Genomic DNA, 24,522 nt, shown 5'->3' on the forward strand with positions numbered 1-24,522 from the left:
AAGGGGATAAGGCTATAAAGGCACCTGAAAGCTGTGATAGACGAACCCACCCCGAGCCCCATAAAAAAAAAAAAAAAACTCCTTCCTGAGCAGCCCTTCTCTGCTATCACAGGGGCACGGGAAGGTCCCTGGCTGGATACCGAGGGGACAGAGATACAAATGGCAGATGTGCTACATCGAGGCATGGGCTGGGCTACCTTCCAACCCTGCCATGACTCTTGGCCAATCTCTCTACAACTCTCTCTCTCTGTCTCTCTCTCTCACTCACTCTCTCACACACACACACACACATTACCAGCAGAGTAATTAGTAATGTCATCTCATTTAGTCGAGTCTGTGACTGCCCCAGAATCCAGGAGGGCACCTTCCCTGCCCTTTCCATAATCTCTGGCTCCTCTTCAGTCATTACTCTCCTCTCCAAGTTCCCCAGTCACACTTGGAAGTTATCTTTGCACTATTCCTCTCAAACTGCCTCATTCCCTGAAGACAGGAGGGGGCGGTAGCTGTGGAAATAAGCCTCACGGCAGTTCCATAGCAAGGCTAAAGTTCATGGCAGGGAATCTCCTCCTCTCTTACAGAAAAGAACCAATGACCAGCCCCAACAAAAAAGCCTCAGAGTCAAGAGAGGTGTGTCCAGGTTTATTGTACAATCTTTCCAAGTAGAGAACAAGGGTGTCCGAGGTGGGAGAATGTGCAGCCAGAGTCTCCCAGGACTAGGGATGGGGATGCTGGCTTTAAAGGCTCAGTCCCTACTGGGAGCTCTGAGAAGGAGAGCGGGAAGACAGTCTCTCACCACTTCCTCCCCACCTCCCCCTTTTCCCAGCTCAGCTAGCAAAGAAAGGGAGAGGAGGGCTCCAGAGAAGGCATGTGAAGTGGAAGGCAAGATGGGATTGGGGGAAGAAAGCTCTTCCAGGCGGAAGCATTTGGTCCCCATTAAGTTAAGAAGTTGGTCCTTGTTACAGGACATGCCACTTCATGGAGATGATGGAGGGGGGAGGGGGAGAGAGAAAGAGAAGATGTCTGCTCTCAATAAAGCTGGGAACTAGTCCTTGGTAGAGAAGAGCTATACAGTGAAGGAAGGGGGCTGTTAGAGGAATGTCTGTGAGTCTGAGTGCAGAGTTATTCCAGGTCTCCTAAGGCAGGGAGGGTGGGAAGAGGAGGCAGAGGGCTGGTGGTTATGTCTGACACAGGATGGGGCCTCGAAGAAGCTGTGGCATCCTGCAGATGCCCCTCCCCCTTACCCCAACCCCCATCCTCCCTCAGTCTTAGAGAGACACCACAACAAAGCAGCTGTCGGTGGGCAGTGGGGGTTAGCTGAGGAAGGGGAGGTTACAGAGAGACCCCTTGCCATCAGTGCCCTAAATGCAGCACCTCCCACCCCCATCCCTTCTCCCCATCCCCCAGGCTGGGCCTTCATAAGGCAGAGCTCTGATCTTGCTCCAGGATGCCAAAGTGCCCACTCACACAGGGGCCACATAGTTTCCTGGGAATGTTCCGAATTTCTGGGTCCTCCGGGAGACACCTGCAAGGGAAGAAATGGAAATATGAAACATGGGAAGGGGGGAGTGATGGCGACTACTTGTGTAGAACACTAGCATCAGGCATTTTTGATATGTTGGTTTTGCTGAGCTGCTTTTGTTTTGGTTTAAAATTCTTTGTTATGAGGAGTGGCTCTCCGAGTCGAGGAAATGTGGATATTTACAGGGTATTTACAGGATAAATACAGGGAAATAGGAGGAATGTGGAAACAAAATTATCAATATAATTTTATCTTTTTAAAAAGGTTATGGGGGTGGAGAAGATGCTAGGGGGAAAACAAACACACACCAAACAAATCTCAAGCCCCCTCATGCTAACAGTGAGCAGAAAAATTACTCTACTTCTGTCCCAGCAGCCTGGAGGTGGAGGATGCTTTCTAGCCTCTAACTCCTACCCCCTGGTGGCAGAAACTTAGAAGGGCCGGAAGCAATCACAGGACTCCAGATGACTCACAGCATTTCCAGCTAACTGGGAGGGGGACCTTAGAGACCCTCCCGTTCAACTCCCTTATTCTATCAATGAGTCACTGAAGCCCAGAAAGGTCAAGAACCCTCCTTGAAGTTTCACAATAAGTATCAGAGATAACATCTGAAGCGAGGTCCTCTCTTCTTTAATCCACACTCCTCCACCCATTAACACATATCTGAACCAACTAGTGTTTATGCAGAATAAGATTATATATGCAATGCAAAGGTGTCAAAGGGAATGATGCAAAGAGATGTGGTCCTCAGGGAATAACCCCACCCATCCCTAGCTCGGAAAAAGGTCCTTAAGTATCAATACACACCTGAACAAACAAGTGTTTATTCAGAATAAGATTATATGTGCAATGCAAAGGTGTCAAAGGGAATGAAAAGAGACGTAGTCCTGGGGATTTTGAATAACCCCACCCATCCCTTCCTCATACAAAGTCCTTATGCATCACCTAGAGAGGCAGGTAGTTTAGAGCAAAGAGCTTTGAAGGGGGTGGGGGGCACTCAAGATTAGAGATCAGAGTTCTGATTCTAACTTTGCCATTTGACATCTGACATTTGCCAAAGGGGTGAACTAAATGACCTCAGAGATTATTTATAGCTTTCATATTCTATAATTCTAGGTGTTAAGTCTACTTCAAAGCATCCAGTCTCACACACTCTCCCGAAGGTTTGGGTCTCACACTGCCAAATCAAATCACTTTGCAGGTGGGAAAGCAGCTCGAGTCAGAGGTAGACATCTTCCTTTGAGGGAGGATATAGACTAACAAACATGATCAGAATCACAGAATTCGGCAATCACCTGAAAGCATATCCTTTCTGAAATATACCTAATGAACGCTCAACCTGAAGACCTCCCAAGAAGATGAACCCATTATCTTACCAAGTAGCCCATTCCATAGGTGGATAACTATGGATGTAGGAGTTTTTCCTGACATCAAGCCTAAATTCATTTGTCTGTCTCTCTATCAATCATCTATCTACCTATCAATCTATCATCTATCTATCATCTATCAATCATCTGTCTATGTATACCTATCAATCTATCATCTGTCTATTATCTATCAATCTATCATCTGTCTATCTAACATCTATAATCTATCAATTTATCATCTATCAATCTATCATCTGTCTATCAATCAATCATCTGTCTGTCTGTCTATCTATCTATCTATCTATCTATCTATCTATCTATCCAGCTTCTATCCATTCCTTTTAGTTATGCACTCTACAGTCAATGAGAATAATTCTAATCTTCCTTCCAGGTCTTAAAAACTTGAAGACAGCCACCACAGTCTTGTTGAATTCTCTCTTCTCCAGCTAAAAATCCCCCAGTTTCTTTAACTCATCCCCACAAGTCATGGACCATCCTGACTTCTGACCTCTAGACATTCTATAGTGTTCTCTCTCTGTCTCTTTCTCTCTCACATACTCATACACATATGTGTGTGTACAAGCTCTCTCAAGCTAACAATGTACATATATATGTATCTACACACATATACAAATGTATACATACACACACATATTCTTTAAAAGATCTGCAGGTTTTAGAGTACCACAAGCACCACAGGAGCAAACAATTGGATGTGGCAGCCAAGAAAGTCAGGGTCATCTGAAGTGGCATAGCTTCCAGTAAGGGAAGTGGGAGCCAGCCCTGTACTCTGCCCAGGCCAGACGGCTATCTAAAGTATTGTCTACAGCGCTGCGCACTCAGCACTGAATTTTAGGAAGGATATTCAGTCGCCTCCCTCCCTTCATTGGCTGCAACACGGAACAGTAAAAGGCAGTAGAGTAACAGATAGAGCCCTGACCCCCAGAGTCAGGACTCAAAGGCGGCCTCAGATAATCACTAACTCTGTGACTGCCTCTGCGGGGCCTCATGGTCTCATCTGTAAAACAAGGAAGGCTGTCTTAACAGCTTCTTAAGATCCCTTCCAACTCTATCTATGATCCCATGAAAGGAAGAGTGCCATGGGTCCAGAAAGCTATAAAACAAGATCTCTACATCAATTAGTTTTTCTTAACCTTTTCTTTCTTTATTACAAGAGAAGCCTTACAGGGTGACGGGGGGAGAGGGATGCAGAGAGATAGCTAGATCCATATATATGGTAATGAATCTGATGTAAAAATAAAAGCATTAATCTTTTAAAAAGAAAGCTATAGAATCTATACATAAATATTTGTATATATGCATTATACACATACACACACATATATACACATAGACAGATGTGTATGTGCCTATGCACAGAATTAGGTAGATAGAGGGCCAGGCCTGAAGTCAAGACAACCTGAATTCAAATTCAGTCTCAGATACTTACTAGCTGTATAACCTTGGGCAAGTCACTTAACCCTGTTGGCCTCAGTTTTCTCATCTGTAAAATGAGCTAGAGAAGAAAATGGCAAACCACTCTAGGAACTTTGCCAAGAAAACTCCAAAAGAGGTCACAAGGAGTTGGGCACAACTGAAAATGACTAACCAACAACAATGTAAATGTATAAATATTAAATATATTTAATATTTCAAAATAATGTTATTAAATGTTAAAATTAAATTCATAAGTAAATTTTATAGTATATGTAAAGGCCTTATAAACCTTAACAAACCACGTAAATGTTAACTTTTATTATTGGGTTCAGGTTTTGGGGGTTTTTTGCTTTTTTTGGAGGAGAGAGGCAGGGCAATTAGGGTAAGTGACTTGCCCAAGGTCACATGGCTAGTAAGTGTTAAGTTTCTGAGGCCATATTTGAACTCAGGTCCTCCTGACTCCAGGGCTGGTGCTCTATTCACTGCGCCACCTAGCTGCCCTCATTATTAGAGTTATTATTAAGGAGTTTAGAATTGCCTAGGTGAAAATCCACCTTTTTTCAGCATCACTCCCTGCTCTCTCAATACCATCCAACCTCAGCCTTACCCCTCACAAGTCCCTAATCTAGTCTTCCTTCTCTTACCATCAGGCCCTCTTCCTCTCACATGACCCATCTCCCATCTTCTTACACTCATGAAAACCTGGCTCTCCCTCTGTCCACTCCAGCCCTTCCCACCCTGAGCCTGGCCACCCTTTAGGAGTGGGGTGCACCTTCTCTCCCGCCCTTTACACACTGGGCCAGGAAAAGGAGAAGGCACACGTACCCTTTGCTCTTCAGCACATCCATCAGACCTGGTATTACTATTACCACTCGGACCTACTATCATCACTCAGGAAAAGGAGTGTGTTAGAGCCAGTCAATTATTAAAATTTTGGTTTGAGAATTTATACCTCAGATATCTTCAAACCTACAAATCAGGCTTGATTTACTGTTTTGCTCATTGTCTAAACTTCAGAAAATGATGGAGAAAATAGTAATGAAGCAGATTAAACTTGTAAGTGTGTTGTGCAAACTGCAAACGACTGTTAACATTCACCAGTACAATTCTCCTTTGAAGTTCACCACCTCTGCCAATATCACGCTATCCAGTTGTGGCTTGTCCTCCCCTTTTGTCCAGGAGCTCAGCATCTGGCTCAGTCTTCCCCGAAACATGATCCCTGTCCTTATACTTGAGGATTTCGATGTTCACATGGATGTGCCCTCAAAATCAGTCTCCTTCACTCCCATGATCCTGCTTCATCCCGCCCCAGTCAGACAGGGCTGGTCATATCCTTGAAAACACTACAAGTGTTCTGACTCCATGATCCACAATCTCAACCTTCCCATCTCTCTCTTCCCCTCACTCTTCACTAGGCCCTCCAGTTATTTTCTCTCTCCAGGGCCATCACCCCTTCTCTGGCCTCAGATATCCCCATTCATTACCTTGATCTTATAGCTAGCTAATCAGTTCGATATCTTCTCTCAAATCTCTTCTCCCTTGGTACAATCACTGCTCATACTTGGCCAAACCCAAACCTTGGGTTACCACCATAAGATATCTCCATCATTCCTAACTCACCTGTTGCTGAACATTAATGAAGGAAGACAAACAACTGTGCTTTGCAAACTGTTGCAGATAAACGTAATCTTATCTTAACTAGATTCTCACTGGTCTGACAATCTTTGTATTTTTCTTTAATTGATTTGCTATCAAATTCCAATAGCAGCTGCTCCAAACCTTTTCAAGCTTTCTTCAGAGGTGTCAAACTCACAGCAAGCCAACTCTTCCAGAACCAGATTCAAAGGTGATTGGGAAACATTTAACAAAATAAACATACAACATAGATAACTTTAATTTGTGGGTTTAAGTCAATATAAAGGGAGCAAGCATCTGCTCCTATTTGAGTTTGACACCACAGTTCTACTCCAACCTGTCTCCCTTCCTTTTCAGCAAAAGGTCTTATTTTACCAAGAAAATATAGGTCATCTATTCTGAAAGTCCCTATCTTCCCAATTCTCAACCTCAGAACTTCTTAACATCACTTGCCATACTCACCTCCTTGTCTCTGACAAAGAGGTGGCCTTTTTTTTGGGGGGGGTAGTGGGAATGATGAGGTTAAATAATTTGCCCACAGTCACACAGCTAGTAGATGTCTAAGGCTGGATTTGAACTCAGGTCCTCCTGACTCTAGGGCCAGTGCTCTATCCACTGTGCCACCTAACTGCCCCAGTGGCCTTTCTTCTCAATAAAGACAATCCCTCCACTTATGACCTTAATATCATCTCCTCTCATCTCCTCCAGCACTTTTCCCCTTCAACCATTTCTTTGCCTCTTTTATTTTTCAATCTCTCCAAATTAAATGGCTTCTTTGCTTCTACCTACAAATGCATCCAAATCTTTACCAAAAAACCTTCATGGGGCCACGCCATCCCCTCAAGCTATCACCCTATAGCTCTTCTTCCTTTCACAATTAAACTCCTAAAAATACTTTTACATTGGTCGCCTCTTCTGATTCACTTCTACTCAGTTCTCAAGCCCTTACAAATGTGACTTCTAATCTCATAATTCAATGAAACAATTCTCACCAAGACTGTTCTCTTAATGTCTAGATTCAGTAGCTTTTCCTCCGTGTCTTTTCTGCATTATTTGGCACTGTTTGATGCTACTTCTTCCTGGATACTGTCTCCTCCCCAGGTTTTTGTGACACTCTTCTCTCTTGACTCTCCCTCTACTCTTTCTCTGTCAAATTAGATTTTCATCCTTGTCTCACTCCCTAACTCTGGGCGTTATTAAAGGCTCTGTGCTGGATCCCCTTTTCTTCTTTTTTGACACCTCCTCTCTTGGTGATCTTATTCATTCCTATAGATTCAATGATCATTTCTGTGCAAATGAATCCCAATCCCATAGATTCAGCTCTAAGCTCTCCTGAGCTCCAGTCCCACATCACTAATTAGTTGTTAGACATCTCCAACTGAATGCCAAGTGAACTCCTCAATTTAAAATGTCCACAAAGGAACTTACTTGCACCTCTAAACCCTACTCTTCATCAGAACTTCTGTCTTTTGAGGACATCACTATCCTAGTCAGGTTCACAGCCTCAAGAGTTATTCTTGATTCTTCCCTCTTCCCCATTCCCCACATTCAATCCATTCCCAAGACTGGCCAATTCACCTCAACAATATATTTCACGTCTCCTTTCCCTTCATTATGTTCAGACTTTCATTGCTTCTCACTAGACAACTATAAGAGTCTCCTGATAACACTCTCAGTTTCCAGTTTCCCTTTTCTTTCTTTTTTTTTCGCTTTTTGGAGGGCAATTGGGGTTAAGTGACTTGCCCAAAGTCACAGGGCTAGTAAGCGTGTCAAGTGTCTGAGGCCGGATTTGAACTCAGGTCCTCGATTCCAGGGCCAGTGCTCTATTCACTGTGCCACTTAGTTGCCCCTTTTAATTTTAATTTTTTATTTTTTTGTCCAGGTTCCCTTTTCAAGTCATCCTACACATAGCTGCCAACATAACCTTCCTAAAGCACAAATCTGACCATGTCATTCTCCTCCTCAAGATTCTTCAGTGGCTCCCTATTACTTCTTGAATGAAAAACGAACTCTTCAGCTTGGCATTTAAAGCCTTTAACAATCTAGCTTAAGCATATCCTTCCAAGATTGACATAGCATTTCTCTTCACACTTTGTGTTCCAGCTGAAGTGGCTGATTTGTCTCTTTGATTTCACCTCTAAGCCTTTGCAAAGCCATCCCCCCATACCTGGAATATAGTTTCACTTTGACTTCTACCTCCCAGAATCCCTACTTTCCTTCAAGGTTCAGATTGACAATCTCCTATAGGAAGTCTTTTCTTTTCCCTTTAATTGTTAGTATTGTCTTCATCAAATTATCTTGTAAGTGCCTATCTGTTTATATGTGGTCTCCCTTTAGTGATATTAATCAATCAATAGGTATTGACAAAATGTTTTTTATATGCCAGCCAAGGGAGTCATATTTCCTCAGCCAGAATGTGAGATTCTTAAGGTTAGTGACTGTATTTTATTCTTCTCTAAAACCTACTCTGTGCCAAGTCCAGGGTTAGGCACAGGAGGTACCCAATACTTGTTAATGGATTAAACACTAAATGTTTTCCATGGTGGGGTGGCTAGATGGTACAGTGAATAGAGCACTGGCCCTGGAGTCAGAAGGACCTGAGTTCAAATCCAGCCTCACCTAACACTTACTAGCTGTGTGACCTTGGGCAAGTCACTTAACCCCAATTGCCCTGCCTTTCCCCTCCAAAAAGAAAAAAAAATAATTAGAAAAAAATGTTTTCCATGGAAAGTCAGCATAGCATATAACAACAACAATTACTAATCATAACAAAGACCAACATTTATGTAGCAAGTTAACGTTCCTAAAGTAAGAGTGTGTGTGTGTGTGTTCTTGTTTAATCCTCTGAACCCTGTAAGATAAATGCTATTATTCCCATTTTACAGGTGAGGAAACTAAATCTCAGAAATGTTGGGACCTGCCCAGGGTCACACAATAAATAAATAACAATAACAAGTAAGACATGATTATGAATTAAATCAATATTAATTCAATTGATATTCATTTAACTTTACTTATTAATTAATAAATAACAATAACTCTGCTAAAATTTACAAAGCATTGTAAATACATAACAAGCCTTCGAGGTAAGTGCTACTAATATGATACCCACTTTGGGGATGAGGGAGCAGACAACTGCTTTCATCAGAAAAGGTTGACCCCGATAAGGTTACTGCCTGGACTAATCCAGACTGAACTGTGTCTAGTTCTAAAGACAGCTTCCTGGAGCCCTGAGGATCTGCCCTGATCTGCCCTGAGTCCCACAGTCAGTCAGTGTGCTTTAGAATATAAGCTCTTGTGTAGGGACCAATTCCTTAGTAGCTCCAAGAGGCGGAAGTGAATGAGTAAGCTTTGTGCCTCAGTTTCCTCTACCTAGCTAAAGGGTGTTTCAATGACATGAAAAGAATGCTTAGAAAAATGCCACATATCACGAACATCATATTTCTTGCTTTCTCAATGAGCAGGGGAGGGAAAGAATTTAGAAATGAAAATTAAAAAAAAAGAAAGAAGCTAGAGAACTGCAAGGCCTTTTCTGTCACCTGCCTTATAGTAAATGGCCTTGGTGCCTGAGTGTTGACAGCAGATGATACAAATGAAGGCTGGTCCCAGCCTTGCCAGGCTCACCCCCAAGTGCTGGCTCTGTTTGATGCTACTTCTTCCTGGATACTGTCTCCTCCCCAGGTTTTTGTGACACTCTTCTCTCTTGACTCTCCCTCTACTCTTTCTGTCAAATTAGATTTTTCATCCATGTCTCACTCCCTAACTCTGGGCGTTATTAAAGGCTCTGTGCTGGATCCCCTTTTCTTCTTTTTTGACACCTCCTCTCTTGGTGATCTTATTCATTCCTATAGATTCAATGATTATTTCTGTGCAAATGAATCCCAATCCCATAGATTCAGCTCTAAGCTCTCCTGAGCTCCAATCCCACATCACTAACTGGTTGTTAGACATTTCTAAATGAATGCCAAGTGGACTCCTCAATTCAAAATGTCCACAAAGGAACAAGAGTCCTCCCCAATTCCCAGGGCTCATCATACCCACAAACCAGCCATCGTCACACTGCTGCATGACGTCCACCTGGTCTCCTTCCCGAAGCTCCAGCTCATCTTCATTCTGGGGCCAATAGCGATATACTGCCCGGTACCTAGGGGAGGAGAATGCTGTGGTTACCACAAGCATCTTCACCTCTCCCCTGCCCAGCCCATTCCAAATCAGGTAGGTCTTTAGCCCAAACCATCCCCTGTATCACCATCACTAAGAAATTTTTTTTTTTAATCTCTATACAATCTCCTTCACAGAAAACTCAGAGAATCTGTTCTCCCACTGCACTGTTCCTTCCCTTCCAAACCCAACCCATCCTTCAAGCCTCATCTCTTCCAGAAAGCCTTCTTCTGTGCCCCCGAGACACACTGACCCCTATCTCTTTCCTTTCTTGGGAATTTATGTCAATCATTTCAAGACAAGTACAGAATCACAGATGTTCAGAGTTGGAAGGGACTTTAGAGATCATTCAACCAATCTCTAATTTTATAGATAAACTAAGACCCAGAGAAGAAATGTGATTTATATAGAGAAGAACCAGGAATCTCTTATATTATCAACAACCAATAGCAATAATGTTAATAATAAATTCATATGAATAAAGCACATCTGTTCATCTGTCTTTTCAAGTTTCCATCTAGATCAGGGATTGACAAACCATGGCCCATGGACCAAATGTGGCCTTTCACCTGTCTTTGTCCAGACTGTCAGCTAAGAATGGCTTTTACAGTTTTTGGCTGTTGAATTTGGCCCAGAGGCCATAGTTTGCTAACCCCAGATCTGGATCACAATATTCCTGAAAGAACAGAGATGACCTCATATACTTCTATTGTGTTCCACATCTCCCAACCCATAGGGCTGGGTTTACTTGTTGAATTGGACTGTATTCAATTTCCTTAGTGGCCCTGATTACGAAAGTCTTTACCCATCGGGCCACATTCCCTATAACATCTCCCATCCCCATCTGACTGTTCCTCAACTCATACTCACGGGGTCCAGTGAATATTAGAGGATCCAGAAGAGGAAGAAGGAGGATCGTGGTGAGGGCTGGGACCCCAGTGGTGGGGTGGTAATGTCCTGGAGGCACCAAGACCCTAAAGGCAAATAATGAGAAAAGCATGAGTTATTTTGAAGCATATACGTAGCGCAGGTAAACAAGGCTCAAACTTTCAAAGGATATGACAGGATAAAGAGAATAATAATTGCATCTTAAATCCTTTTCAACACATTTTCATATATTGGCTTACATTATTTAAACTACAACTTCATTAGTATGTAGAGTTTTATTATTCCTTTTTTACATATGGGTCACTGAGGTATGAATATCTGAAATGCTTGAATTTTTAGGAAATCATGAAATAACTGGCATCCCATTCTATCCACTGATTCCCAGGCTGCTCTAGACATGAAAAGGAATGAGTTTAGTTGTTTTGTTGTTATTCAGTCAATTCAATTATGTATGATTCTTCATGACCCTATTTGGGGTTTTTGTGGCTAAGGTACTGGAGTGGTCTGCCATTTCCTTCTCCAGTTCATTTTACAGATGAGGAGACTGAGGCAAACAGGGTTAAGTGACTTGCCCAGGGTCACACAGCTAGTAAGTGTTTGAGGTCAGATTTGAATTTATGAAGAGGAGTCTTTCTGACTCCAGGCTCAGCACTCTAACCACTGTACCACCTAGGATCCACAAATAGGACCCAAGTCCTAGGACCAAGGCTCCCTAATAGTTGGTATTTCCTGACTACTGCCTACAGTGATTTCTCCTTCTTCTGGGTCAGGTTCTACCATAGACTAAGGGCAAACAAAGGAAGGTGGGGCCAGATACAAGGCCCCAAGTTATCCCATTCCTGTTTGTAGGTTTTGCTATATTTAGAATAATTAAAATGCCTGTTTATTCATATGTAAATATGGTATGACATAAAAGGACCAGAAAATCTTAATTGAAATGCAGCTCAATATAAATATAGTGCACAAGGCTAAGATAATATGGTATTTGTGGATGGTAGGGACCCTGAGTGCTTAAGAGCCACCATAAGTACCCCCACAAAAAGATTTCAATTTGCCAAAAGGTCTCGTATCCTTTGGGGACCACATTCAGACACAGACTGGTTTTCACTGCTCTGCTCAAAGGTGTCTCCCACTCCACTGGGTTATTTTGCATTCAGTGTTCTGCCTGGAATAACTGCCCCATTTTCCCTTACCATCTACAGAAATAGAGGAAGAAGCAGGTTTCTTATGTATAAAGAGGGGATCTTTCACTGACTTAGGATGCATTTTTCTCTTGATGAGAAGTTGGGAGTCACCTGGTTCTGAGGTCTGGACGGAGAGGTTCGTGGGGAAGGTTCCTGGGTGCTGGAACGAAAGGGGAAACCAGTGCGATAGGGAGAGGTTCGGTCTCCCCAGTCGGTGGTGTCAGCTGTGCTTTGGGGTACAGAGGGGGAACCAGATGGCTTTGCTAGGCGAGAGGTGCCCAGGCGAGGAGACCCAGGGACTTGGGAGCCAGGCAGGTTCAGGTGGGTGGGGGGAGGGCCATCTTCACAGACCTTGAGCCTGGGCTCTTTGGAGACTTGGACATAGTTGGCAGGGAAGATGCCCTGTCGTCCAGTCCCCGAGATTCGACCCTCGTACCAGTTTTCATCCACCTTCCTTATCAGGCAGATGCGCTCACCCTGCAGGAAAGAGGAGGAAGAAAACAGCTCCCAACCACATCTTCCCTTCATGACTCCACCTCTCCAGCATAGGCAGATACACTAATCATACCCTAAACATTCCACCCCTTTCCTACCTGAGGCCATTCCCCCTTCTGGAGTTCCTTCTGAAATCCTAGTCCAAATTGTTAGCTTTTCACCTTAGTTTAATCTATCCAACCAGATTATGTGAGTTTGTTATGGATAAACTTTTTTTATTTTAAAAGAAACTGATTAGAGGCAGCCTTGGTGGCTTAGTGGATAGGGCACCAGCTCTGGAGTCTGGAGGACCTGGGTTAGCTGTGTAATGCTCCACAAGTCACTTAATCCCAATTGCCTCCAAAAAAGAGAGAGAGAGAGAGAAAGAAGAGAAAAGAAACTAAAAAAAAAAAAACCCATACATTTAGAAACTTACAGCCCTTTGTCTTCTCCCTAAAGTCTACCTCACAGTAAATTCTCAACACATGTTGATTATTTAAAGTGGAGAGCCAAAGGAAAGGGACTTAGAGCTTCTTTAGAACCCTTTTTGCCTTTCTTCTTCCTTTTTCCTTCCTCTTTCCTCCCCTCAATTTTCAAATCCCTTTCTTACTGTTCTATTCTCTTTTCTCCCCCTCCTCTACTGGCCTCCTTCAATCCTCCTGCTTCCTCTAACCTCCCCTTTGCCCAAATAGAAAATGATATTTGTTGTTTATGGTCACATCTTACACTATAAAAATTGATCCAGAATGATCTATAGTTCCTGCCCTCCAGGCACTTACAACTCATGGGAAATGTGGTTCTGAAGCCAGTCACAATAAGCAAGGAAAATATTTTATCCAAATAAGTCAGGGAAGGAAAAGTTCCAATTATCTGGAGGGTCATTTGACTATTATTTTTCTCCCCTTCTTTCCCCAATTCTGATATTCAGCTAAAACTTCCCCTGCCCCTCACCCCTTCTCCCTCTTGCTCACTCACCTTTCGGAAGGATAGCTCCACCTCCAGGTCCCCCTTGAAGTTGTATTGGGCCACAGCCTCTCCATATTCCAGGACCTGGTAGGTTGGGGGTTTGATGGGCTTTGGGATCTCATTTGGGGGCAGCACCTGGAAGAGATAAAAGGGAAGAAGGAAGGGTCAAAGGCTCCTGGATCAGTCATCCATTGTATAAGGCAGCTAGGTGGCCCAGTGGATAGAGTGCAGAGCCTGGAGTCAGGAAGACCTGAGTTCAAATCCAGCCTTTGATACTTACTAGATGTGTGACCCTCAGCAAGTCACTTCACCCTGTTTACCTCAATTTCCTCATCTGTAAAATAAGCTGAAGAAGGAAATGGCAAACTACTCCAGTACCAAGAAAACCCTCAAAAGGGGTCACAAAGAGTAGTTCACTATCAAAAACAACTAAACAACATTTATTGAATATGTACTTGGGGAGTCATAGCAAGAAGTTACCCTTTAGTGTGATGACTGACTTTGATAGACAGCCCTTCTCAGCAATGCAAGGACCTAAAACAATTCAAAAAGACTGATGATGGAAAATGCCATCCATATTCAGAAAAAGAAATATGGCATTTGAATGCAGATCGAAACAGACTATTTTCTTTTTTTCTTTTTCATGATTATTCCCATTCATTCTAATTCTATCCATGACTAATGTGAAAATATCTTTAATAGGAATTTATATGTAGAGCCTATATTGGATTGCATGCCATCTTGGGGAGGAGAGGAAAGGAGAGAAAATTGAAAACTTATGGAAGTGAATGTTGAAAACTAAAAATAAATTAACTATTTTTAAAAAGAAGCTATACTTCATAAGATCATTTACTTTGTACAATAAAGTCATAAAGTATTTCATATGAATCATCTCATTTGATCCCCACAAAATCCTGTGATATAGGCATAAACCCCCTTTTACAAATGAAGAAACTAAAGCTGATCAGAGTTGTGACTTGGTCAGGATACAACAGCTAGCATCTAATTGAAATATTATTCAAACCCAGCCCTTCCTGACTTTAAATCTAGCATCTCTTGGATGAAGACAATATGGTGGTTTGGAGCCAGTTCCTAGAAGCTCTCGAAAAGTGACAGTTAAATTTTGAGTATTATTTACACCTCAGAAATTGATACAAATTGGAGTTTGATTTATTGTTTTGTTGAATGTCTAAGTAATTGATGGAGAAAATATTAATAGTGCAAATTAAACTTAAGTGTGTACTACAAACATTCTCCATCTCACCCCTAGCTGGTGGTTAAACATTTACGAGCATACCCCTGAGTCAGCCCTTAAAACAAGAACTAACAGATCAGGGATACAGCATGAGAAGAATCATCTACCCACATCCCCTCATTTTGAAAATTAAGAAAATGAGGCTTAGAGGGATTGGTCAATTTGCCCATGGTCACACAGGGTTTAGGACACAGGTTCTCCAATTTCAAATCTAGTATTCTTTTCACTTCAATCTTGTCTCAGAATGTGATACTAACTTACTTAATTGCAAGCAAAGTACGATGAGTTTCTCAGGCAAAAGGCATTTTTTAAAAAATGAACGAACGGGAAGGAAAGAACAAAGACAAAAAAAATGCTCATTTAGAAAGCCTAAATTTCACAGACAGTGACAAATGGGTAAGAGACACGATCAGCAAATACTAAGTCTTAAAAAGTTATTTGGAAGAGAAGGTATGTGCATTCCAGGTGGAGAAAGGTATGTGCAAAGATCTGGAAGTGGGAACAAGGTGGGTATGGGTGGGACAGGCTGTGTCCCTGGAATGAGACTTGAATTGCAGTGTAGAAGGCCAAAGGGGAGACTGGAGGGGAAGAGTAGGAGTGGGAAGGAGTGTAAGTATGTTATTTGTCTGGGTTGGGGTAGAGGAGTAAGAGAGCAGATGGGTGGAAGGCCCTTGAGTCCAGAATTAAGAGTTTTCATTCAACTAGAAGCAGCCAGCCTTAGGCAAAATCTTTACTTAGGTAGTTCATCTTTCCCAGTCCCCTCCCTTCTCATTCCCTCAGGTGCTCCAATTTTCAAGGTCTCTATGAATACAATAAAACTCATTCCTTTCCAGGAAGGAGGGACATAAATCATGTAGTACATGAGACTGATAGGGACTTAAAGTGCATTTATTTTCTATTGTGAATGCTATGTTAGAGCCTAACTCTTAGCTATTCCTTATACATTGACAGTATACTTCTGTCCCCAATGCCTGGAAAGTTCTCTCTCCTCAATTTCATTTCTTAGAATCCTTAGCTTCCTTCAAGGTTCAACTCAGATAACACCTCCTACCTAAGGTCTTTCCTGATCCCTGTAATTGTTAGTGTTCCCTCTCTCCCCACTCCCCCCTGCCTGCCCTCCTGTGTGGTTTGTGGTTTGTCCTTCTTCTGGAGAAGACCAGGACATCAAGGATGTGATGTCGTGACAGGCAATTGACTTTGATTTGAGGGAAAGAGAGCTGTGCAAAGTCACCAGGCTCACTTTCTCCTCCTGAGTCATCAGGGTCCAGTGGCCAGATAAAGATCAGGGCGCCTGGAGATGGCCCAGGATGCAATGGGAGACCTTGGCCTTTTTAAGCTGAGGTCTTTCCCAGTTCTTACTTGGAATGAGGCAATACCCATTCAGTGAATAGGTCTGTTTAAGAAGTGGGTTAAGGGATGACCCCTTTAATAAAAAAAAAATCAAACTGGGAGGGGAAGACCTTCAGGGTTCATTGTATGTATTATATAGTGTATATATGATAACTCCTACCCAGAAGTAGAATGGAAGCTTCTTTTTTTTAATTTTTTTTTTTAAGCAATCGGGGTTAAGTAACTTGCCCAAGGTTACACGGCCAGTTATTTCGACCAGGAGCCAGTGCTCTTACTCTCTGAGCCACCAGGCCGCCCCTAGAATGGAAGCTTCTTGAGGACAAGTTGTTTCATTTTCATCTTTATACCCTATGCACTGAGCACAATTTTCCATACAGTTTTAAGTACTTAATAAATGTTTACTCAGTTGAACTGAATTTCTAATCCAAAAGAGGATTAGGATTAAAATGAGGAATAAAAAATTTAATTAAAATACAGGATTAAAATTCCATTTTAACAGGTGATCAACAACAACCCAAAACATTTACTAAGTATCTATAATGTCAAGCTGTTCCAGAGTCCCTTGAAGAACACAGCACTCAAAACACAGAGAATATCAGAGGCAGGACCCCCAGTAATACAAATCAGGACAATATAAGAACCCAATATTCCTTCCCAAATTGTACAGAGTTTGGCCCTCAGATAAAGTCCTAATTCAATGAGTCAACCAATATATATTTATTAAGCACATACTATATGCCAGACTCCGTGCTAAGCATTGAACATACAAAAAAAAAAAAAAAAGCAGAAGTCATTCCCTGCCCTCAAGGAGCTTACAATCTAATGGGGGAAGACAATAAGCAAATACATTAATTCAGGAATTAGGGCTAGAAGAATTAATAAACAAAAAAGGATACTGATGATAAAGAGTTACTACAGAGATAGGGATGTTGATTATAAAAAGACAAAAAATGAAGACTATTTTCTACCTTCAAGGAGTTTACATTCCACTTGACAAAATTTTAATCCAAAGAAATAAATGCTAATTGTAAATTTCAGGGATCAAAAATGGACCCTTTGGGATGTTATGGAAAGCTAAAGATAGGAACAGGGAGATGGAGAGGCAAACAGCCCCTCAAATCAGTATAAGGTCACTTTTGCTGGGAGCCAGTATAAATAACTGGCCAAAGGGATAATGAAAATGTCTCACATTTATAGAACAGTTGAAGGCTTACAAAGAAAGCACTTTGATAAATTAATTAGATAATTCTGATTGGCAACTGAGGTATAGTAGAAAGGACACTATATTCAAAGTCAGAAGAATCCTGCCTCTGCCTCTTGCTAGCTGTATAAAAATGAGCATCTGGGCCTCATTTTCCTGCTCTGATAAATGGGCATAATAAGTATACTCTTGATCTCAGTGCTACCTTGTGGATTTCCATTTTACCAAGTGAAGGAAGAAATCAATTTGCAGGCTCAAGTAGAAGAGAAGAAACGCAAGGCAGAAGTTCACTAAAGCTGACTATGCTGACCACTGAGGCCAAGAGGGTAGAGCTATGGTCACACCTGGCTGAATCCCTGCTATCCCACCTGATCCCCAACTCTTTTTTTTTTTTTTTGGCTTTTTGGAGGGGGGAGGGCAGGGTAACTGGGGTTAAGTGACTTGCCCAAGGTCACATGGCTAGTAAGTGTTAAGTGTCTGAGGCCAGATTTGAACTCTGGTCCTCCTGCCTCCAGGATTGGTGCTCTCTTCACTGTGCCGCCTAGCCACCCCTGATTCCCAACTCTTATCTCTACCATCTGACACAGAACTCTTAGTGCCATTTGAATACTCCCTGATACAGGACATTCCATGTTTTAATGAAAGATCTACTAGACCCAAATCACTTCATTTAGTTACGTCCCATGGTCCCTCTTGACATTATCTGGATTGATTATTTTTTGTTTGTTTCTGTGGTACTTGTATGATTTCTCTTTTATAATAAACCATCTTTTTTATTTTAAGAAAAATTATTACTTCCTACTTCATGGAATTATTGTGAGAATGAATGGAAAAGTGCTCAAAGCACTATATAAAGTTAGCTATTGTTGTTATGAACTAAGTGGTGAGTTATTCAAAGTTGTTGAGTCTTATAAGCAGATGAAGGCATGAATCTGTGAGATATTATCAAGGAAGAAACATAAGGGCTTGGTGACAGACTGAACATGACAGCACTCTGGGTTCAGGAGAGAGAGGAACCCAAGTTCCCACCCCTTCGAGGAAGTCCCTCACTTACCTCTACGTAGTTAGTTGGAAAGATTCCAAGCCGCCCATGATGTTCTCCCTCCAGCCAGTTTTTGTCTACCTCTTTGTGGATGTACACAATGTCTCCCTTCTGCAGGGTCAACTCCCTGGTGGCCATGCATAAAAAGTCACTCAAAGGTCCCTCAAAATCAAAAGTTGGTAGGGGAAGGTCATGGAAAAGGGGACTATGTCCTTAGGACAATCCAAAAACTACAAAAGTCCTTTTTACTTCCTTCTATGTCCTAAGTTCTACCCAGGGATCTTTAATCCTTTGTAGACAGAGCCATCACTAGGAATTTTTGCCCCTGGATCAAGAGACTGGAAAGGTAGCCTTAGTTGAAATGTGAAGACAGATCATCTCAGGAACCTGGTGTGACCTAAGGGAAAGAGCTTACCCCCTGTATATGTACAGGGGGTAATAGAAGCTTTCTATTTTAACTATTCTCAATAGGTGCTCGATGGGGGATTGGAAGAGGTGACATATATCTAACCATGTGGAATTTATATGGTTCTCGGAAGGTGTGGCATGAACTGTTATATACCCCCCCTCCCCCCAAATATGACTATCCAGAGTCTTCCAAACTCTTCCTTCAGATTTTCAAAGAAGTTTGGCTGGGGGGTATTGGGAAGGCAAGGAAGTCTCACAATGATGGAGTGGTGAAATGCTGGGTAGAAGTTTATGATGTTGTTGTCTACAATGTTTCTTTTCTTTTGCTTTTTGGAGGAGGGAGGGCAGGGCAATTGGGGTTAAGTGACTCGACCAAGGTCACACAGCTGTAAGTGTTAAGTGTCTGAGGTCACATTTGAACTCAGGTCCTCCTGACTCCCAGGGCCAGTGCTCACTGTGCCACCTACCTGCCCCTTCTCCAATGCTTTTGAGATGCCCCCTTCTATGATGCCCTAGACTGAGTCTTCCTTCAACCTTTGGGTTGAAGTAAGGTGGGTCAAGCCCAGGACAGTCAGGTTGATGGACAGCTGAGGCTCTTCTCAAAAATAGGAGAGTAACCTCACTATTCCCCTTTCCACTGTGGTACACACAAGTACCTATCACATTCCCTAGCACAGGGCTACCCATCCTCCCCAACCCTCTCCCCACCACACATCCCCTCCCCCTCAGCCTCAGATGAGTCAGACTGTCAGAGCTATGGTGGGCCTATGCAAAGAGAGCAGGCCTGGGTCTGACTTCGTCAGGCCTTGTGGAAGGATGAGGGCTACTCCAGTCAGGTCAGCTCCACGGCAAGCAGACTGTTGGCTAGAGGAACGGGAAGTGCTGATAACACCCTCCTATTTGTTGGCACACAAAATTATTCTACATCTATAGAAGGTGGTGTGGATATTAGTTTTAGGGCTCTAAATTTGACAGGGCACCTGAGACAAAGCCCTGTTTGTCCAGTCTTGGTCATGGCTTTTCTTCATGGGGAAATAGGAGATACCTGAACTCCCATCCCATTGGAATACAGAGAGGAAAGCAGGTACTTTATGAATGGGCCTGCAGAGTTAGTTACTCCTTCCCCAAAGACAGAGGAGAGGGAAAGAAGGGACACTTACTTGGGTGATTGAGCCTGGAAGTCAAATTTGAGCCGCGCAGCCTTCATCTGAGCAAAAGGAAAGAAAGAATAGAATTTACCCCTTACCAAACTTATATCCCTCCAAGAGTTATAAATGATACCAGTGTATCCCAACCCCCGGAACATCCAGCCTCCGATCCTGGGACGATACCTCATTACATCCTACCCTTAAGCTACCCCTTACCTTCTTCTCTTCTTTCTTAGCCAGGCCATCCCCAGGATCTGTCCCATCTGGGTCTGTAGGGAACCAAAAACTCAGCAGACCAAACCAAGCCAAGTAGAGTCAGAACAAATTCAAGGGTTAGGAGTTAAGCTTCCCGGTGGAAGCCCCCCCAGCTCACTCAAATAAGTCAAGGAGAAATATGCAGAAGAGGAGCTAAATTAAAGGATGCAAATCTAGGAGGGGTTGGGGGAGGGATCTGAGTCTTACCTTGGGTGGGGGGTGGGTAAAGAAAGTCTCTCCGACCCAGGAAGGGGCTCCCTCCATCTTCCATCCTGTGGGGGCTCAGGGCCCGTGAGGTGCTATGGTAAAGTGCTTGGGATGGGCTGGAAGCCCGGGCTGGAGACAAACTGGTAGAATGGGGTGAGGATGGGGGTGGAGGAAGGGAGGTGTAGACACAATTTACTCCTTTGGGGACTTACACCCTCCACCACCTCCAGGATTTTCCCTTATGCTGCCCGAAATGCCATTCAAGCGACCACCTCCACTCCCTGATCCTTGGATCTCAGCAGGATATCCAACTTCCTTTCCCTCCCGCCCCAAGCCAGGAAGGGGTGAGGCCACGGGAAGGGGGAGACCCTGAAAAGGAGACGGCGGCGGACTGGGCCACGATGAGGAGGTATGCAAGGGAAAGGGACCTCACCCTCCCACTCCCCTTCCCTAGAAAAGCTCCTCTTTTCTCCCCGCCTAGCCCGTCTCCAGGGAGACCAAGGGACTCCAAAGCCAAAAGTTTCCCTGCGCCCACGGACTCAGCAAACGCATCCCCTGAACTGTCTCCCTCCCTTAAGTACCCCCTCCTCGAGTCCCATCTCCCTCCCGGGCTCTCTCCTTGCCCTGCCCTTCAGGATCGCACTCCACCTCCACCTTGTTTTCCTCTCTCCAAGTCCCTCCCTCCTCTGTCCCAGGCTCCCAGGCTGATCAGCCCTTTCCACATCAGCGATCCTCTCCCTTCCTCCTCCTCCCTGGATCTCTGTCCTTCTCCCTCCTCGGTCCTCTGTCCCGCCCCAGCCCCACCCCCGGCTGAGCCCCCTCTCCTCCCACCTCCCAGGCATCTCGGGGCACTCACCGAGCCAAGGGTCCTCGGTCCTGGGGGCGGCCAGCCTGCACTGAGCCCTGGGTGGGGAGAGGAGGGCGGGCAGGGGGCGGGACTCAGCCAGGACTGGGAGTTCAACCTCGCCGCCCGCTCCACTACAGCTGGGAAAGTTTGGGGCAGGGGAAGGAGGGTCAGAGGGGGAGGGGCGGGATGAACGCAGGGTCCTAGAGTCTCTCCCCAGGTTGCCTTGAGAGAGGAGACAGGACAGGAGAGTGGAAGCCGAGCCTGGACAACCAGCCCGCGCAGGACGGGACGGAAAGAAGGAATGCAGGGAAAGAGAAAGAAGAAGCAGAGACAGCCTGATAGAGGAGAGAAAGAAGGCGATGAGCGGGCCATCCCGGCCTCCTCCGAAGTTGCACCTCCTTAAGGAGGGGACAGGGGACAGGCCACCCCAGGGCACCAGGACAGTTATCCAGACTTACACACTGGAAGAGGGATCTTAGAGGTCGTCTAATGTTAGTCATAGATAGACAGAGACAGATATATCAACCCATCGATCTGTCTATAGAGATATCCTCTTAAACATCAGCACCCCTTTTCCCTCCGGAGAAATTTTTATGAGACCCCGGGTACTGAGGCATATAAAACAGGTACACAGAAACCTTTTTACTGTGGCCAAATTTTTCAGACCCCCCAATTCAGTTACTTGACCCCATATGGGGTAGAGACCCACAATTTAAGAAGCGTTTAGATCAGACTCTAATCCTACCTCTTTATTTTTCAGACTGAGGAATTAAGGCCCAGAGAGGAGAGGTGACTTTCCCAATATCACCAGTGGGGGGGGGGGAAATGGGCCTAGAGCTAGCTCTTTCCATAAAAACCAACTGCCTCTGCACTTGTTCTAGCCTGCTTTTCGTATCCAACCGTACACTTACAGGACTAGACTGAAAGCCCAGTCTCTAGGCAGCCCCTGTCCACCTCAGGAATCCTGTACTTCCATTGTTCCCCTCTATGCCTGTCATTCTCCCAGGTGATAAGTGACAGGGTGATTGGCTCCAGAGTGAGGGGTACCTTGTCCGGCGGCAGCTTCATCTCAATGGCGCGCATGTCTTTGTCCAGCTCCTGGTTCAGTCTGGCCAGTTCTCTCTCCAGTAAGATCTGATGGGGTGAAAGGGCTGGGGTCCCCAGAAGACAAAGCAGGCCTCACCCCCAATATCCTCCCCAACTCCAAAAGCAAGAATGATCAGAAAGTACCCTTGCTAGAGGAATGGACACTGAGTCCAGGCCCTCAAGTCTCCTTTAGGGACGTGGTGTCAGAGCATGATGTGACTACTACTCAAGCAGGCCCTACACTGTTTGTGGAGCCCTAGAACGAGAAGACTTTAAGTCCCTTTTGAGGGAGTCTCACACCTGGATTTTTGAGATACTTTGGCCTCCGAAACTCCTCCTTTAATCCAATCTAGGTGGGGCAGTAGATAGAGCACCAGGCCTGGACTCAGAAAGACTCATCTTCCTGAGTTCAAATTCAGCCTCAGATACTTACTAGCTGTGTGACCCTGCGCAAGTCACTTAACCCTGCTTTCCTCAGTTTCCTCATCTGTAAAATGAGTTAGAAAATGGCAAACCACTCCAGCATCTCTCTCAAGAAAACCCCAAATGGGTTCATAAAGAGTCAACTGAAGACATGACCGAACAACATACCCCTACCAGATTATTGTTATTATCTTCCCCAAACCCTTACTTTTAGCAAGTCACTCTCCAGCTTGAGAACTCCTCATTTGCCACCACATCACATCTAAAATCCTGAGTCTGCCTTTTGCAGTATCTATAATCTGCCTTCTGTCCCACTCCCTCCCATCATACAAGAATCCATCCATCCATATACACACACAAGCATCTGCTCCCAGACCAGAATTGAAAGCAAATGTGGAAACTGAGGTCTCTCAAGCCAATCTGCCCACCTTGGCAGCAGGAACTGGTTCAGAGAATGACAGGGACGCTTCTCGTCTAGTACTCCATATACCCCCCAATATGCCCTCCTCTACTTTACTCAGAGAAGTCTCACTGACCCATGATCATTCATGCAACTGGAAGGTGCCCTAGAAATCATCTCATTTAAAGAAAGCATTCCTAACCTGTGGTCTGGGAACCTGTTTTTTAAATATTTTGGTAATTGGCATTTTAATATAATCCATTTCCTTTGTAACCTCATGTATTTTATTTTATACATTTACCCCCCCCCCTTTTTTTTTCCTGAGAAGGGATCAAAGGATTCATCAAAAAGACATAGGAACTTCTAATCTAGTGCAACCCTCAGGGCCGGTGCTCTATTCACTGTGACACCTAGCCACCCCTAACCCTCTTATTTTTCAGATAAGAAAACTGTGACCCAGAGAAAAGGGACTTGCCCAAAGTCATACTACCAGCCTCATTGCTTGTGTTGTGCCTTTTACCTGGAATACCATTTTCTCCACTATAATAACAGAATAAATAGTGTTTTTATTATGAACATGTTATGAATATAATTTATTATAAATAATAAAAAATAATATAATAAAATAATGTTGTTTTTTAGTTGTGTTCAACTCTTCATGATCCCATTTGGGGTTTTCTTGGCAAAGATACTGGAGTAGTTTGTCATTTCCTTCTCCAGCTCGTTTGACAGATGAGGAAACTGAGGTAAACAAGGTTAAGTGACTTGCCCAGGGTCACATACAGCTAGTTATTATCTGAGGCTGGATTTGAACTCAAGTCTTCCTGATTCCATGCCCAACACTCTATCCACTGTAACACCTAGCTGTTGTAATAAAATAATAATAATAGACATTTCTATGGAATTTAAAATTTTTTCTAACTGCAATCTCTCCTTTTTCTGATTTCCTGTGACATTTTCATTGAAAAACAACTTAGCTCTTAAGTTACGGGGTCACAGGTACAGAACTAGAAGAGCCTTTGGAAGTTATCTGGTCCAGCTTCCTCTTTTACAGACGAAGGAGCTGAGGTCCAGAGGTGAGGTATTTGCCCAAGACCACACAGGTAGTAACCAGCAGACCCAGAAATCCAGTCCTCTGACTCCTAAGTGCAAATTTCTTGACTGAGCAACATGTTCACAGCTTTTCTCAGGCTTGTTCATTGTTCCCCTCGCTAGACTTTGAACTCTTTGAGGTAAAAGCCCTGTCTTCTCGTCTGTATCTCAATTAGT

General features: G+C 43.7%; 1 protein-coding gene and 1 long non-coding RNA gene across 5 annotated transcripts in view; one reads left to right on the forward strand and one right to left on the reverse strand.

The window, feature by feature from the left end:
- Window positions 1–1,326: 1,326 nt before the first annotated feature.
- The window catches only part of SORBS3 (sorbin and SH3 domain containing 3), a 37,488-nt gene continuing 14,292 nt past the window's right edge, over window positions 1,327–24,522 (reverse strand). Inside the window, exons 11-21 of one of the 2 annotated variants that reach the window (XM_069075695.1) lie at window positions 22,392–22,478; window positions 21,354–21,400; window positions 20,498–20,637; window positions 20,252–20,304; window positions 20,048–20,094; window positions 18,492–18,606; window positions 13,641–13,766; window positions 12,303–12,668; window positions 10,990–11,093; window positions 9,996–10,102; window positions 1,327–1,522 (exon numbers count right to left, since the gene is read on the reverse strand). In XM_069075695.1, the coding sequence (XP_068931796.1) occupies window positions 1,461–1,522; window positions 9,996–10,102; window positions 10,990–11,093; window positions 12,303–12,668; window positions 13,641–13,766; window positions 18,492–18,606; window positions 20,048–20,094; window positions 20,252–20,304; window positions 20,498–20,637; window positions 21,354–21,400; window positions 22,392–22,478 (1,254 nt within the window). In that variant the 3' untranslated portion in view covers window positions 1,327–1,460. The remainder of the gene's footprint in view (window positions 1,523–9,995; window positions 10,103–10,989; window positions 11,094–12,302; window positions 12,669–13,640; window positions 13,767–18,491; window positions 18,607–20,047; window positions 20,095–20,251; window positions 20,305–20,497; window positions 20,638–21,353; window positions 21,401–22,391; window positions 22,479–24,522) is intronic. The other variant, XM_069075696.1, reaches the window with a different exon arrangement.
- Window positions 20,672–24,519, forward strand: LOC138152038 (uncharacterized). 3 transcript variants are annotated; one of them, XR_011166011.1, is made up of 4 exons: window positions 20,672–20,906; window positions 21,549–21,835; window positions 22,351–22,471; window positions 23,694–24,519. It is a non-coding gene; the product is annotated as an uncharacterized lncRNA (long non-coding RNA). The 3 variants fall into 3 exon arrangements; XR_011166012.1 differs by having other exon boundaries at window positions 21,562–21,835; XR_011166010.1 differs by lacking the exon at window positions 21,549–21,835.

The sequence above is a fragment of the Petaurus breviceps genome, unplaced genomic scaffold, assembly GCF_028583685.1.
Source record: "Petaurus breviceps papuanus isolate PSGF00001 unplaced genomic scaffold, PetGlider_PUasm1.0 90919, whole genome shotgun sequence".
NCBI classification, from domain to species: domain Eukaryota; kingdom Metazoa; phylum Chordata; class Mammalia; order Diprotodontia; family Petauridae; genus Petaurus; species Petaurus breviceps.